Source organism: Manduca sexta, chromosome 9, assembly GCF_014839805.1.
Source record: "Manduca sexta isolate Smith_Timp_Sample1 chromosome 9, JHU_Msex_v1.0, whole genome shotgun sequence".
In the NCBI taxonomy this organism is placed as follows: Eukaryota; Metazoa; Arthropoda; class Insecta; order Lepidoptera; family Sphingidae; genus Manduca; species Manduca sexta.
Genome location: NC_051123.1, coordinates 10,470,216 through 10,487,758, shown reverse-complemented (window position 1 = coordinate 10,487,758; position 17,543 = coordinate 10,470,216). Strand labels below are relative to the sequence as shown.

The following is a 17,543-nucleotide window of genomic DNA, read 5'->3' as shown; positions in this document are numbered from 1 at the left end:
AGATTTACAAAGTATTACACCTCTATTAAGCTATGTAAGCGCTGATAATTTGATCTTAGTTATTAATTATATTCAATGGAAAAGTAAACGATACTACTTTAAAATAAACTGTAATACACTGTAAAATTCCGAAATACTAAATAATAAAATATACTTAAAATTATTTTATGTCTAAAAATACATACTGTGACGAATAATAATTAACATTGATATTTATAATATGCTAAAACATTCTCAATTGTCAAACTATATTTTTATAACAATTGATTTAACTTTATAAAAATATATGAATTCTTTTTGTATTTCGATAATCATTTTAATGTATCATCAAATAAATATCCATCAATGTTCAAATAAAAGAGAATTTATAATTTTTTATAAAAATTGCCTAATAATATACGATTCAATATACACATACATAAAAATTTACAAATCTAGAACAGCAATTAACTCTGAAACATACTAGCTAGCCATATTATTTATCTTTGTCTTCATCAAAAAGCGGATTCTAGCATTATCTTTCTGCACAAGTGAAACTAATATTAACAAGAACAAACTTATTCTAAGCCAAACAAAATTATTTCACAAATAAGTCACGCTACTTTTTAAAAATTGAAAATGTTCACTGGAAAAGAAATTAACATCAAGTTTACAATGATCATTATACTTATCCATAGAAAAGGAACTATAAAGATTAGCATTCATTAAAATATACTTTCTTCGTCGTGCGAAGGTTGTTTTACTTATGATAATAATATAAAAAATATTTTATGTAGATATCAAACAGATTAATTTAACAATTTGTTAAATAAGAAAGATTAAATAATTATAATAAGAACTGATTTAAAACAGGTCTATGAAACCGGGTAGTAATCAACAGCGAAATGCGAATGCGATACAAATTGCCAATACATATATACCATAACAGTGGGTATATGATCTAAATAGAGTATGTACTAAAAAAAAGGAGAGATTCGAACAATTAACGCGATAAAAGCAAAATAATTTCGCACTTGTGTACATGATATTATCTTTAAATTGCCATCACTTAACTATTAATTATGGGTTACGTGGTGGTTAAATTACAACATACAATAAACACAAAATGAGCATTATGATCAAACAACGAAATCATAAATAAGTCGTATACAAAATGATAATTGTTACATAAAATATAAAGGAAGTAATGCGAATTGCTGCAGAAATGTAGGTACCGGTTGTAACATTAACAAAACATCAACTAAAGCAAGCAGGTCGACGCAGGAACGATTGAATATTTTCTGAACGATGCAATATTATTAGGCGACACAGAAGGTATATATTTTGTATAATAAATTAATCCTCTATCAACCTGGTATATCTGGTCCTTCGTTAATTTGACACCTGTATCACTAAAAAGACTTCATCGAGCCAATTTGTAATTATATGTACAGTCATGATGCTATAGTGAATAGTGCGCCGTTTTATGTGCAATTTTGTTAGTCTATGACGCGTCTATTTGTAAAACGTCTTTGCCGGTGCCACACACAGACAAATATTAGAACACTTGTTTGAACTCATGTTTGGCACGGGTATTTGCGTATTTGTATTCTATTACAGACACTGACCAAATTAAATTTTTATGGCTTTTACTTTTAGGTTTCCATATATAACCAGTTCTCATTCAAGCAACTCTATAACTTTGAACGCTTGATGTGTGGTCGTAAAAGCAATACCGAATGACAAGATAATACGTAAACATTTAAACAAACTTTGCACAAATACGAAAATTCCCGTGCCACACATGAGTTCAAATATTTTTGTTATCTGTGGCGCCGGCATAATATTATCTTTTGACATTGATAAATGACGATGTCTTAGTTTTTTAATAAAAAGAAAGGTGGACCAAGGAACAACTTTATTCAACTGTATGTGTGACGTCATCAAGAATTTCTCGGTTTTTTATTTTTTGTTTCTTTGAAATTAAGTATTCAAAAATATGAAAAATACATAATCGTACTCAGAGTAGAAAAATTAAGAAATGGTATTTTTGTTTATGGGCACTTTAACATTTTGAAATGTTAATTTTACGCTGAAGCTGTTGTCCATGAAGGATACATCAGTAAAAAGAATCACACTTGGACTTGATAATTTATCTATTTTAAACTCAAATCAAAGTCGTTTGCCCTTATGGTAATTTTAAAGGATCTTTTAGTATGGGACCGTAAACACTGTAGTCAAAAGAAATCAATCTTATGAGACTGCTAATCATTTTTGTAGATACATATTCTATTTTTAAGATGGGACAGCAAGGGCAGCACCTTTTACCATTTAAATATGAACGTGAAAGATAAAAAAATATCTGTATAAATAATAATAAACAATACGTGAACAAAAAAGCGGCGTTGGCCTAGTTGATTGTGGAACAGACTGCCAAGACGAATGTCCGCAGGTTCAAATCCAAAGGCACACACCTCTGACTTCTCTAAAATATGATGTATATTCTTTGTGAATTATCGCTTGCTTCAACGGTGAAGGAAAACATCGTGAGGAAACCTACAAACCTGGGAAATTCTCTAGAGGAATTTTCAAGGTTGTGTATCACTACTACGTTGTGACTATAGGTTATATATCATCACGCTATGATCAAAAGGAGCGGAGCAGTAATGAAAACTGTAGCAAGAGAACTTTTTAACTTTTGAGAGATTTAAACGAAAAACTATATCACGCGGGCGGAGCCGCGGGCAAAAAGCTAGTTTACAATAAATAAAAATCGCTACACCCGTTCAATGAATTAAATAAATTGTTAAGTAAAAGTGTGAAATCTACTAACTGACGACATTCTGCTGGAATTCTGCTCTTGCCGTTAAATGTTCAGCCGCAACAGCTCATAAACGGGGTTGTTATTTGTCCTTTAACGCGTATTATGTCATGTTACCAGTATTTTCCTTTCCGTAAATATACAGCTTTAGTTACATCTTTCTTTAACCAACTCTGTTATGGGACCGACATTAACGGGTGCCTGGTCGCATGTTGTGTTGACTACGTCAAGCCCAGCATCAATGGCATCTTCCAAGACAGTTCGTATTAATATTTTTAGCTCTATCTTATTAAGTCCATTTGTGAAATAATATGCTATTGGCTGATTAAAATATTTTTTATGCCTTTTATTATAAAACCAAAGCGTAGTTAGAAAAAGAGCATTTTTAATGTGAAGCAAACTCTTGTATCTTTGTATGGATCATATGACACAGACAAAAGACCAAAGCAAAACAATCTTTTTTCCTTTATTTCCAACAGTGGAAAATTATAGGATTTATTCCTGCGATTATATTAATTTGGCTTTTCTTTACAGTTCTTGATGGTAGAGTAAAATACTTGCATAAAAGTTTGTAATATTTAGGACGTTTTTGAATAAAGACAATGACAATTTTTTTCCTCTGGTGAAAATCGTCTTCCCTTCGCTTTCGTAAATGTTTTATATTTTTGGAATAAACCAATTTGAGTATTGTATACCGCGTGTCTTCGGGACCTACTTGTAAGGCAGTAGATATGGTCCGAAAATACTCTAGTAATATCTGAAAAATAAAAAATTAATGAATATTACTGTTCGAGCAAGGAAAAGTAACTTGTTGAGTAGGACATATAAGAAGCGGTACATTTGTCCCGTACATAACGTCAAAAAGGAAGAGTGGCTCAAAATTATATATTGTACTACTTTAAACTTTATGTCGCGGCAGTCGCGTTACTCATTCTCCGTGGTTAACTATAGGACGAGGACAGAGGTAGACAATTACAATAGGACGTTATTTTACAATGAACATTATGGTACTGCGTTTCGAGTCGCGAGTCAGAGGAAAGTATTTTGAGTGTTATCATTACAAAATACTGTAAGGCGCACATTAAAGCGCCTCGCCTCAGTACGCCTCGCCTAATTTGAAGTAGGACATTGTACCGGCTCAATGTTAAAATGAGGCTACTCTTACAAACTCGTTTTCATGTCATGTCCTACCCAATTCTAATTAGTAACTATACGTTATCAAATCATAGGATAATAATTTTGACAGCTCCTTCACATGAAGTTTCGTATTTTTCGGTAAAATTTACTACAGGTAATATCATATTTTATTTTGAAGTGCCACTAATTATCATAATGAACAATCACGGACTATCGCAAATCCCCATTGAAATAAAATAAATCGATAATATAAAAATTTGCATTTAGATTTAATTATATTATTTTTTGCAAATATTCGAGTTGTTTGTAATTTATCACATTTATTGGTAAAAAAATCTATAATTAATATATCTAATGTTTTCACGATTTAAATAGTTAACACAATGATAACTGCAAGTGGTGTAGGGTTTAAAAAACATAAATGGAAATGGCTTACCAATAATAAATAGATAATTCAATAAAAAAATATTTATATCATCTGAACATACCAAATAATTATGCAACTATCGATATCAAGTTTTATAAAAATGGTAATCGATAATCGAATACGTTCAATAACGATTATACCTTAGCCTCATCATTAGTGTGATTTGTCAAAATTAACATCCTAAATTTTAAAAAGTTTTAGTAAACATTTTCACAACTTTAAGTAAGATATGTATATAGCATTACCGGTGAGATATGTGCTTCTTTCGGCCATTAAATCCATGTTTTCATGAAATGAATATCCGGTGTATAATGTTCTGTAACATAATTCGATATGAGAGACATGAACGGACAGAAAAGTGAAAGCCGAGATCTTTAGAGAAGATTTTCTCGTAGTGTCACGCACGTTAAAAAGCCCTTCCGCTAGAAAAATGCCTAAATAACAGTATCGATGCATAGCACTGTCTATTTTATATTCAGATTCACAATTAAAATACTATCCAGGGGATAAAAAGCACCCAGCCTATCTTATATTATTGCAACTTTGTCCGTGTGCCAAATTCGCTTAGCACACATATATTATACACACATTATAAAAATTAAATAAAATTATATTAGTAAGCACTCAGGCTGCTGTTGTGCTGTCGCCTGTACTTTTAGTCCCAACTTACATACTTTTTAATACGGTGGCATGTAACCACGGCAATATCCCTTTTTTAGTTACTTATTTTTTCCAATTAACAAAGCTAATAGAAATGTTACTCATCTGAATTCACTCTATTACTAACTGTCCAAAATGCGTAGCCAACTGTGAGCCCGCTGCGTGAACGCTACGCACCCACGGCTTGTTCGCTGCACGCCCGCCGCGAATTTACAGCGAATTCATTATGCATTTGATATATCAGTGTGATATATCGTATGCCGTCAGTGTGATATATTTAAGGGTACAACATCTAGTCTAAGCACTTTTAAGGAGATATATAATATATAAGTATCTGAATCAGTTCAACCTGTAAATTTCTTGGCGCAACATGTGGAAAACATGGCTTACCTAGATTCAAAGTGGGAAATGTAGTTCTACATAAAGCACCAATATATAATTTATAACAGCTCTCAAAGTGCTTATGTATATGTGTACCGCAAGTTTTTTATGTATATTCTTGTCCTCTGTTAAGAGTTTTGTCGAGAACTTTAATTCAAACTTGAAACCTTTTGTCCTGCCAGGATTTCCACCTATAACTAGTTGCTTTAGGGACATAATGTAATGGTCCTGAAAAATAATACAATAATTTATTAAAATATAATAAATAATAAATGATGCCATGTATTTATAACACAATACAAATGCAAGGAATTAGTCCATTAGAGATACAGCTCTGAAATTTGTTTATTCAATAGTCAAACCAAAATAAGTATATTAAACCAAGATGACGTAATAACGACAATCTTGTCTACCAACAGATTTTTCATAGTTTAAAATCAAAATGAATATCGCATAATTTTAAGGTATGCAGATTCCCACACGTATTTTAAAAAAGACTATTTAAATGAGCAGATTTCGCCATCGCGGTGACTGAGTAAATATTATGTACGATTTTAATGAGTACTATCGATATTATTTTTATAAAAAATATAAATGTCATTTACCATCAATCGCACAACCAAGATAACATGAGACATTTTGTCCAAATATTTTATCAGTTCCTTATCGCGTGCAAAACAAATAACAAAGCCCGGGGTGAATTAGTAAGAAGGCAGCGGTGGTCCGTTTGAATAAGCAAAGTTCTTTCATTATTGAAATCGTAATCGAACTTATCGCACACAAACTGCAATGGGAAATTTGAAAATTTTCAACCGGAATTCAAATTACGGAAACAAGGCGATATTGCCACTTAATGCAATAAATATTTTAACATGCTTATGAGAAAATAGATATGTAATTTATTGGAAACTAGAATAAAATTTAAAAAGTATGCGTTGTTTTGTTTATAATTGTATTAATAAAATGGAAAAATTAAATTAAGCTTCAGTTGTCATGTTACAACAAAAGGAGAACTTTAATATTTTACCATTTAATAACAATCATCAGATATTGTGGCAACTCGTTTGAAATTGTGTCAGACGACTTGCCACAATCTCTGTCATTGTGTCAGTCAATTTTTATCGTATTTCGTTCGGAATTTTCAGTAATGCATATTTTTTAATTAATTAAAATAGCCTCTGACATTTGTTTTATGTTTTACTTATCTAATTTAATTACGTACATAATTATTTTATAAATAGGGATAAAAGGCATGATTAGTGTTTTGAAAACTTATTCTCCAGTGTCATCTAACTGAAAGTATCTTACAACAAAATTAATTTGAGGTTAGACCAAAACAAATAGAGTGACTGTTTGAGAGTGACATACCCCTGAGGGAAGTGAATCATACCTCATTGCGAACCAGTTTTAAGTTCATTCTTATGAATGAATGACTAATCGTATTTATCGCTCTACCTAACCGCTCTATACGAACAAAATAGGAAAGCGTCTTGACGCGTCAATTGGAACGGCTAGTTGTTGTATACTGATGGGACCATAAAAGATTTTGTTATTCTGGGCCACTATATTTAAAATTGTAGACGAAATTTCAATGAAACTAATTTAACTCTCCCAAGCAAATCTTCTGCCTAAAGATGGTTGGAACCCATCTATCTATACTTATAATAAATCCGTAGAGAGTCAATTCTGTACATGAAATATATTTCCAAAATAACTATCAGGGGTGATTAGGGATCGATACTGATGCCAAAAATGCAATTTGTAAAATTTTTGTCTGTCTGTCTGTCTGTCTGTATAACCGTTATAGAAACAAAAACCACTCGACGGATTTTTAACGAAACTTGGTACAATTATTTTCATACTCCTGAACTGGTTATAGTATACTTTCATCACGCTACAATTAATAGGAGCAGAGCAGTGAAGGGAAATGTTGGGAAAACGGGGAGAAGTTACTCCATTCTTTAAGCTTCCGTCGTGTGCAACCTTAATGGTTAAAACTACACAGAAATCATGTATGACGGAAATGTTCTCCCTTAAAAATTATAAAAAAATATCCCACGACAGCATATGTCTATCTTTATGGTTGACTCACAATAACATAACTCCCGATAACTTAGCAATTCAAGCTTCTCATTATATTTGTCTACTCTTACGTTTATAACACTCTTAGTCATCCCTAATTAAAAAAGTTAACATAATTAAATATTCCATAAAAAAGAATCATAGAAATCGGTATAGAAACACTAAAGTTATACATGAAATACATGAAATACGCTAATAATAAGCCATCGCGTGAATACTGAATCATGCTATAAGGATTATTTTTGTATATATATAAGGTCGCGAACGCACAGGCAGGCGCTTGCTTGGCACCTAGAGGCTATGAATCACCTAGCGAGTAGCTTCGTAAAACGAACATTCTCGAACGTTCGCGACCGGTTCCATTTTGAAGTCCGAAATACACGCGGGGCGAAGCTGCGGGCGGAAGCTAGTTCTAAATATATTTGTTTGATAGATCAGAGTAAATATTTATTTTAAGTATACCCTCCAGATAATTTCAATCTAAAATATGTTTATAAATTCAGTAACTTCTTTATTGGATAAAGTTTTAAAATAATGTTATTGTAGTCTTCTAATTTTATATTGTTATTAACTCATAACTACTAAGTTTTAGAAGAAAAGAAAAAAGAAGACTTAAATCTGCTTTCTTATTCATTATTAAATTAGTGTCGAGCAAGATTTTGCAGAACCGTAGATTTTTCTCGAATGTTATTGTTTCTTAGTAATCTGCTAGTGTATTGTCGCCCTACAAACTACGGCTTCACTGACTCATAGCAAATCAACTTATCTGCGACTTATTTGAACTATGTAATGTATGTCTGATTGTTTAATACTATTAAAATATGTTTACGCCAGTCTACGTTATATAATAGTATAAAAATATACACTATATAATTTAGCTTTTGAATAATTTTATTTCAGTTCGGTCATAATAGAATATCAAATTAAATCTTTATTAACAATTTATGATACAGTGGATCTTATAAAATGTTTTTAAATGTATATAACTATATTATACTTATAACACAATTCCAGTATTGAAAATATTCTGCCGAACGATAAATTAGTTATTTTCATAATAAATGTCCAAGTTGATTCAAAGGATTTCTTTAAAGTTAATCGTAAGATAATGTTAAGACAGACTCTATTTCAAAACCTTTGCACTTTTATATCTTAACGAACCGTCTGCTTTGTTTGTGAATGAATCATTGTTTATACAGAAATTATAACTAAGTTTGTGCGTAATAGTATAACGCAAGTAATTCATGTCAAAACATAAACTATTCATCCAGCTTCCTTATACATTAATGTAATTAATTAATTTTAGTCTTATGTCGGTTTATGAGTAATACTTATTTGTATGAATTTACAGAATAAAGGATACTGAGGAATAAGGAATGTATTCAATTTAATACCGAGAAATTAGAATAAGTTTCAAATAGAATAATAGCCTTAACATTTCAAATCGCTTGTCATAAATTACAAGTATTCAATTCGAAACATTTCTAGAGTCTTCGAAATTCTTCCAGTAAAAGGTCATATCCACCGACATGAACATAAATTGATTTAAATTGACTTACGTAATAGATGTAATCTCACGCAGTCTCGAGTCGAGACAAATGGTCTGATTGCCATGTCGTGAATCGTGATTCCTTGTTAGTTATCTTGGTAGTGAGTGACGCGACGAGGTTTGCTCGTGTTGCTGCATAATATATGAACAGCATCCAAGAACGAACATTTAGAAGTTACAATTAGAGCATACTGCGTAAAACCGCTATACAATTGGATAACAAGCTGGCTCGCCTGAAGGGAAACGGATGTTCGTAATGAGTATCGACAGCGTACAGAAATTTCTACGATGGTAAGCGATACGACAGCCCATAACCAGTAGAAACACCATTTAACTCTTTAAATTACAAAATATTGTTTAATATTCCACTGCGCTCGCCATCCTGAGATATGAGATGTTATTTAAGTCTTATTATGTCCAGTAGTTACACTGGTAACAATGTTCTTCAAACCGGAACACAACAGTGACTTCACACTGCTGCGCTTATTATCTTTAATTCAAGCTGTAAATAAATGATTAATGATCCTCTATTATCCGACGTGTCTAAATAGGTAACTTACAAAATTGATTAGCGTGACCGAGTTTACAAACAAACAAAATGATGTTAGCTTTGTTACTGGTAATAGAAAGTCGGATAGTACCAACAAAAACAACCCAAATAAATTTTCTACAAGTAACAATATAAAAAAATATTCTCGGAATTCAGCATGACGCGCCTTCGAGCGTCAAAGCATGTTTACAAGTATAATATGAATACAACTTCATAATGGATGGATAGGCGGTCGTACCGACAGTTCAAACTTGACCGTTGAGAGCAGTGCACGTTTATTCTATTTTTAAATTACGATTCAAAATGATGCTGCCAGTTTTGGAGTGTTGTTGGCTGCATGTGGAGGCGTCTTAAGTCACACCTATCATCTAGGAGCATGTCCAATAGTGGAGCCGATGCCTGGATTTGAGATGAATAAGGTAATCAGTCATCATTTAATAGAGGTCCGGGGTCAATTACGAATCTATGTTGCGTTATTGTAATTTTGAAGTCGCATTAACGGAACTGCGAAGAAAAATAACCGGTGTTATCGAACCGTAAATATATATATATATATATATATATATATATATATATATATATATATATATATATATATATATATATATATATTACGTTCGTTTTATATAAATCGTTATTGTTTAACCTTTTTATCGATACTAATTTAAATTATATTTAACAACTTGCCTTGGTGTTCGCAAACCCTTTTTTGTATGGGTGGAATAGTACCTAAATTCGTAATAAAATTTGTTCAACTACTTTTGTGGCTGTAGGTAAAGAGTTACCTTTTTGTCTATTGAAAATTTATTGGCGCAAATTTATTTTCTAAGAATGGAATTCGCAGAAAAGTTAACATTTTAATTTCCTCTCTATTGATAAGAAATATATTTATGTACGTATGAACAAATTAAAGATGACGTTTGTTTTGTTCTTCTATAACTTAAACATGTTATTTCTCATAATAAGATAGAATATTTAAAGATTTTATCTGATTTAACAATGCGTTATGTGGCCTTCTTTTTTAAAGCCTTGAATTTTTTATGGTCCGTAATTTGTTTTTTTGTAGTATCAGCACGAATTTTTAAAGAAGCGAAAGCTATTGTGGCTGCTTTGAAATTTTCGTGTAGATAAGTTTGTTAAAACCGCATTTTTAGGAGAAACTTGATCTACGAATATAAATTTATTTAATACAATTAGCATCCTGTACAGCTATAATGGAATTTCCTTTCCATTCTTTCATTCCTCAGAATGTTGATTTATACAGACATCAATTTAGACGTATATAGAGGATATGTTTATGGATCCGCCAAATTCGATGACCATATAAAACGGAACACAATAACTCTTAATTAGCATTAGCCACAGAACGTTTACTAGCCTACCCCAATAGTCTATTAGGTATAGATTACCTATTCCATTCATTGTGAGCCTATTTACCAGTGGCGAAAGGTGCAATATTCCGTAAAGGAACCCGTCACAACATACATCCATTCGTCCCTCGGATAGTTAGCCGGCTAACGCAGCGCGAAATGCGCTCGATCTTATAGTACAGATCTTATAGATCTTAAACTCGATCGAAAAATAGGTCGAGTTTCGCGCAGCGCCGGCTAACATGTCAAGCATGCATGGATTTAATAGTTGCCAATATGGATTAATGCGTTCTGAAAATCATTCTAATTATAATTAGATTCCTATTTCTACGTCAATTCTACACAAAGGGAAGCCGGCAGGTATCCGATTATAAGGACTCTCGCCATCCCGGTAAAGTCATTGTTAAAGTAGTAGTGATGGCTTTACTATGGCTTTGTCAATTTTCTTTGTAAATCATAGAAATGGATTAATACTTTATGACTAATGACGTGTTGAATAACAAACGACCTGATTATTTAGGTTAGTTGTGCAAAAAAATCAGCAATACAAGCTCATTGCGTAAATAAAACAGAACGATACGATGAATACACATCTGTGTTGATTGTGTTAGTACTTAGGTACCTACTACGTTGTGGGTGAGTATTTGGGAGCCTACCTACCTATTTAGTCTATCGGTATCACTTTGTCTATTCCATCACGCATCAGTATAAATGTGAATAAATATAGTAATCTATAGAGATAGTACGAGCGGTTGAAACATTGTGCAGTTTCATTACTGGACTATATGAGTTTTGACATGACTAATGACTTGACGTCAATATTGAAGAAGAGTGAACTAGCTCTTAGGTAGTTTGTATTAAAGTTTTAAGTTGCCTAACTACTGTTTACAAGGCGTAACCGAAAACCCTCCTCAAATAGCCAAATGTTTACAAAAACTAAAATTACTGATTTAAAAAACCCTACTTCTAGAAATAAAACATCAACAGTATTACTGATATTCTAAGAACTCGCACTCAATTTACAAGAACCGCTTCACAAAGGTTATGCAAAAATTGGTTAAACGGTATTTTATACAAGAAAGTACAATGCACTTTGACGCCTATTTTATGAGCGATAAATGATAGTGTGTGCGACGGTTTTTGATACTGGCAACTGAGTCAAAGTTCCAACAGTGTCATTAGACGTGAATGATCATCTTACTGACACACTTATATGTCTTGTTTAAATTATTATCAATTAAATAAACATACGTAAAAGCGGCGATAGCCTAGTTTGTTGTGGAACGGACTCAGACAGACGAATGTCAGGTTCAAATCCCGAGGGCACACACCTCTGACTTTTCTAAAAAATATGTGTGTATGCTTTGTGAATTTCTCTTGCTTTAAGGGCAAAGGAAAAATATCGTGAGGAAACCTGCATACCTAAAAATTCTCTATAGGAATTTTCGAGGGTGTGTGAAGTCTACCAATCCGCACTGGGCAGCGTCGTGGACTAAGGCCTAACCCTCTCAGTAGTAGAGCCCGTGCCCCAGTGGGACAGTATATAATACAGGGCTGATATCAAATATACCTACATCGTATTATATTCAGGGGACGATTAATAAAAAGTAAAAAAAAAATCATTTTCCCACCCATTTATACCTATTATTTTAGGCAACATTAACTATATATTCTTGAAATGAATATATTATCTACATACTTATTCTTAATGTTATCTTTGATTGATGATCAAGTGGCTAGATACCTTTTGTATTTTATAAAAGTATTAATTACTTAGTTTAATTTAAAAGTAGGTATTTACAATGTCAACTTTTGGTATTATCTGCGCACTTTATTTAGTTCTCAACAATTCGGAGTGCTGACCACCAGACAATGTGGTTATTATGAAATCGAAGTATGGATATCGAGTACGGATAATATTACGTTTATAAAAACTGCATTGTTCGTTCAAAAGGTTATTGTTCTTGCAGTTTTATAACATATTGTATGACATAATAATAACATGATAATTCTGCAGTGTGTTTTTTCCGTCTGTACTTTTGCTTATTCATTTCAAGTATTGACTTACGGATAACAACGCATCTTTGTCCACAGCATAGAACGGAAATACCAAATATTTTCGCCTACTACAACAACGTTTATATAGATATTAACAAAAGTTTGTTTTGTTTCTGCAATGCATGTATAATTGGAGATATTTATTAATATTTTTCTTATTACTTGCGGGGTGAAAAATTATTTAAGAGTTATAATGACAATGAAGTAATGACACCCACAGCCGCCTCTAGTGCCACCCGTGTGCTAAACAGTGCCGGATTTATATTTATTATGAGTGTAGGCCACTTTATTTGCGCCGCCCTATGTTGGTAAGCTTATGTATGTAGGTTTCTAAAATACTTAATAATTTTCCATTTGTTTTTAATATGGAAGCCACTAAAGTTAAATAATCGAATGATTAACTTAATCGAGTGAGCGTCCTCTGAAATCTGCCGCCCTTAAGAGGCTACCGTCCACAGGCCGCGGCCTATTTACAAATCCAGGACTGGTGCTAAACCAGTGCGAGTACCTACAAGTCGTATATTTTTTTCTAGATGCTTGGCGTCTGGTATGTTATACAAAAGACATCGACAGCGTCGCGTTGCATTACATATAACTTCACGAAGTCCGAAGAGCCCGGTAAATACAATTTGGAGCAAGTTTCTCAACACTTCATACTGGGACTGACGCCTTTGAAACATGACTACAGGTAAATATTTTTATGAACATTTTAAGTAATCCATATTTGTCTTAACTTATCGCCTAGTAAGTATTGGATTTTATAGGAAGATAATTCTTGATTATATTATGACATTATGGACCGTCGTATATATGCAATGATATATGGCGGAGCGCAGCGCCAGTATTTTTTACTGTTAAACTATTATTGACATTGTCTTCATTGAAATAATATTCAAAATCGAAGAAATTACATTACATTGTTGAATGTTCTGTCACACATCTGAACAAATAAATATAGCATTCATTTGGATAGCGTTGCATAATGTGTACTATAATAATATTATTATTAAATATTGCCTTTAACAATTTGTAATATTATCAAGTATTGTCTTTTAACAATACTTTACGTTTTGGGACATTTCTTTTGAATTGAGGTCATCGCAATGATAAATATAATATATCTGTCACTGTATATGATTACTACTTTTTACAGATATTCTGAGTGCTATCTGTTTTCCTGCTAGGATTGAAAGAGGTTCCCGTTAAGTGAGTAATTTTTATTTCCCAAGTTAATTATTTTATGCATAAGTTTTTGGCACACCTGCATCGAAAACAAATTGATATGTCATATTGATTCACCTGTATAGGTGTTTCAACATCAATTGTTTTATAACAATAGCATACATAAAAGCATACGCTTTTATTGTTACGGTAGTTTGTATTGTATTATATAGTTATCAGAAAAGTTGGTGCCATTGATGAATAAAATAAAATAAATTGTATATACAGAAAATTATTCTTTTACCTACCTACGAAATGAGTAACTGATCACAGTTTGAATTTGGTTTTAAAGCATATCATGTGCATGTATACATTTATAAGGGTTAGAGCGTTTAAAGCGTTCACCGTGGAAGACCAATGTGGTTGAATAACCTGCCTTGCGTCAGCCTATCAATTGTAGGAACAAGTTAAAAACACAATTTTGATAAATAAGTACAATCTATCAAGGCTTTATACCCGAAAAGGTAGTCAGAGCTGGAACCACAGCAGTTTGGCGATCCCACTATCATATCGGGTAGAATTTCTAGACTTTGGGCTGATGACTAGAAAATCCATATATATTTATTGTGAGTGTAGACTGTAGGCCACTTTATTTCCGCCGCCCCATGTATACTTAATAATTTTCCATTTGTTTGTATTATGGAAGGCACTAAAGTTAAATAAACGAATGATTAAGTAAATCGAGTGTCCCTAAGAGGCTGCCGCATGGCCGCGGCCTGCGGCCTATCTACAAATCCAAGACTGCAAAAGACCATTGGATTTACGTGCTTACAGTCATAATAACTAACACTATATAATGGTATTTGTGCAGGCGTGGCCGCGAGCTACACGATCCTGGGGACCGACTACTCCTCCACCTACGCCGCCATATTCACGTGCCAGAAACTCGCGTTCGCCCACAGGAGGTCCGCCACCATTCTCTCCAGAACCAAGGAGCTTGACAGGATGTTCGTTGATAAGGTAATTATTTATTGATTGACGTGTATATAGATAATGTTATCTATTACAAAAGTGACGTGGGGAAGTGAATGATGGAATATTGTCTATAATAAGGTTTATAATGTATCATATGTAATCTAGCTATAATGCTTTTAATTTAAATATAGACTTTATGAACTTTAGGCATGTGTTTTATATGTGCATGTGCATTATAATTACAAATGCTAGATACTGAAGTAAGGTAAAGGAACTACTGATGGACTACTTAATTTTAAAATCTTCATAAAGTAATAAAGAAATAGCTTTGATTAAATTGCATCATACCACTACGTATTATAAAGTTAAATAATGAAAGAATAGCTATATCAAATCGATAGCGGACGAAAGTGTTGTGGCTTACAACAGGTGCCTTTACCTTTTTTTCAACAGATGCGAACGAAGCTGTCCTCATTCGGCGTTGATCCTTACGACCTGTCTATTATCTCCCAAAACAACTGTCCCAAACATCCCGACGGCGCCACCGAGGGAGTGAACATCAATATCAACCCTGATACATTCTCCTCGCACAACATCGGCGAGGCGGTCAGGAAGACTGGTGGAGTTATTGGTAAGTTACCATCCGGTACTTTGAGATTTGAATGAATGAACGAATGAAACCTTTCTAACAGAATTTTTGATCACGGCGGCCAGATCAGCCAGGTGCGCAGGAAATATTATAGGGCACAAGTGTTTGCGCAATACACAAGCACTCTCTGTTTCTTCACTCTCATAGTACGGTGAGACGGGTATCCGACATGACCAGTGAGAGATCAGGCGCAGGAGGCGGCGGGTATCACATTGCCACCTTCCTGCTTCCGTTGCGACTGAGTAATTTTTAAGATTGCGGACGGAGCCCCGAGAAAAACTAGTCTTATTTCTTAATGTTTTAGAAATGTGTATGCGTACGTTCCATTACTTCCAGCATTTTGAAGTTTCATACGAAATAATACTTACTGAACTGTACTGCTATATTGATATTTTTTTCAAACTTTTGTCGTATATTAGATACTTATTAAGAAGCACTCTGAATAATGTAATATTATTTTCCAGCCGATGGTGTAGAATACGTAGTAGATGCCGGTAAGAAGGTGTACCACAAAGTAGCCAGCAGCAAGGAGGATCTCACCGAGCCGCCAACAAGCCACAATGGTTATGAAGTACGACCTCTTGAAGCCGACGCGGAATGGCTTCCTTGAACAGCTTTAATATAAAACTATAATACTCATTCAATCGACATAGAGAATGAAATCTGTTAAGTGTATTCAGTGTGAAAGAGATAGAGTGAATGTGCGGCTAACACTTGTTCAAAAAGTGTAATTTAAAACGAAGTTCCGTCAAATAGATGTCTTTTTTATTCATTGATCATAGAAAAGAGAAATAAATATGTCATTTTATAGCTGAGTTTTATAGAATGGGCAAATTTGCGTTTTTCAGTTCATTCTCTATGTCATGATTTTTAGTAACCAAAGAGTATGATTACTCAATAAATAAGTTATATTTTTATCTGTAGTTTTAATCGAAGAAAACAAGTCCTTTAGCTACTATGATTACAAGTTAAATTACTTACATCCCTTCAGTATTTAAATTAGCCTCAAACCATCAAAATATACCTCTTCCAAATTAATTGATAAGTATTGAGTCAATATTACACTACAATACATACATTTTTATTGGGGGGCTTATTAATAAAACTACAAATGAAATTATATTGTTTATTTGAAAAGCGAACCAAAATCGTCTGAAGTTATAAAATGCAGCTGGTGCCTTATTAAAGCAAGGTATACATGGTTGGACCTGTTTTAAATATCTGAATAAATAAATGCAATAACATCAAGACTAAGCAAATAACAAAATTTTATAATTTCCATAACTCGTTATAAACATTTATAAATTTTATCAAACCGATTAACATACATTTTAATTAAAAACCTGATATTTTTACTAACCTTACTTGATAAGGTTCATAACTGGCCGATACATTTAGCTGTACTTTATTAGGCACATAACTTAAAAATAAAATACGTTAGGACTTATTTAGTAGAGATAAATAAAAACATGTCGATCATTTCAGAATTTTAATTTAACTAAAAAACAATTTTTGACTACGCAAACAGCCTGACAATTCAGAAAATAAATTATATTTTTTGACAATAAATTAATTTCGTAATGACGTACACTGACAGTATTGTGCGGTAAGCTAGTATTCTTTTCAACGAAATATCAACGTTAAGCTCATTAAAATAAGATTGGGAATTTATGTTCGTTCTCTATACTGTCAGTGAACGACTTTAGATTTTTTCCATAATTAACTGTATTCTACCCTGAGCACG

The 17,543-nt window shown here is 32.9% G+C and overlaps 1 protein-coding gene across 1 annotated transcript; it reads left to right on the top strand.

Annotated features, from left to right (window-relative positions):
• Window positions 1–9,888: 9,888 nt before the first annotated feature.
• LOC119188856 (apolipoprotein D-like) lies at window positions 9,889–16,716 on the top strand (the record flags this gene model as incomplete). The annotated part of the gene is made up of 6 exons (XM_037436897.1): window positions 9,889–10,005; window positions 13,548–13,702; window positions 14,199–14,209; window positions 15,047–15,195; window positions 15,604–15,781; window positions 16,264–16,716. Coding segments are annotated over 6 exons (756 nt in total), but the record flags the coding sequence as incomplete, so codon positions are not given.
• Window positions 16,717–17,543: the final 827 nt, after the last annotated feature.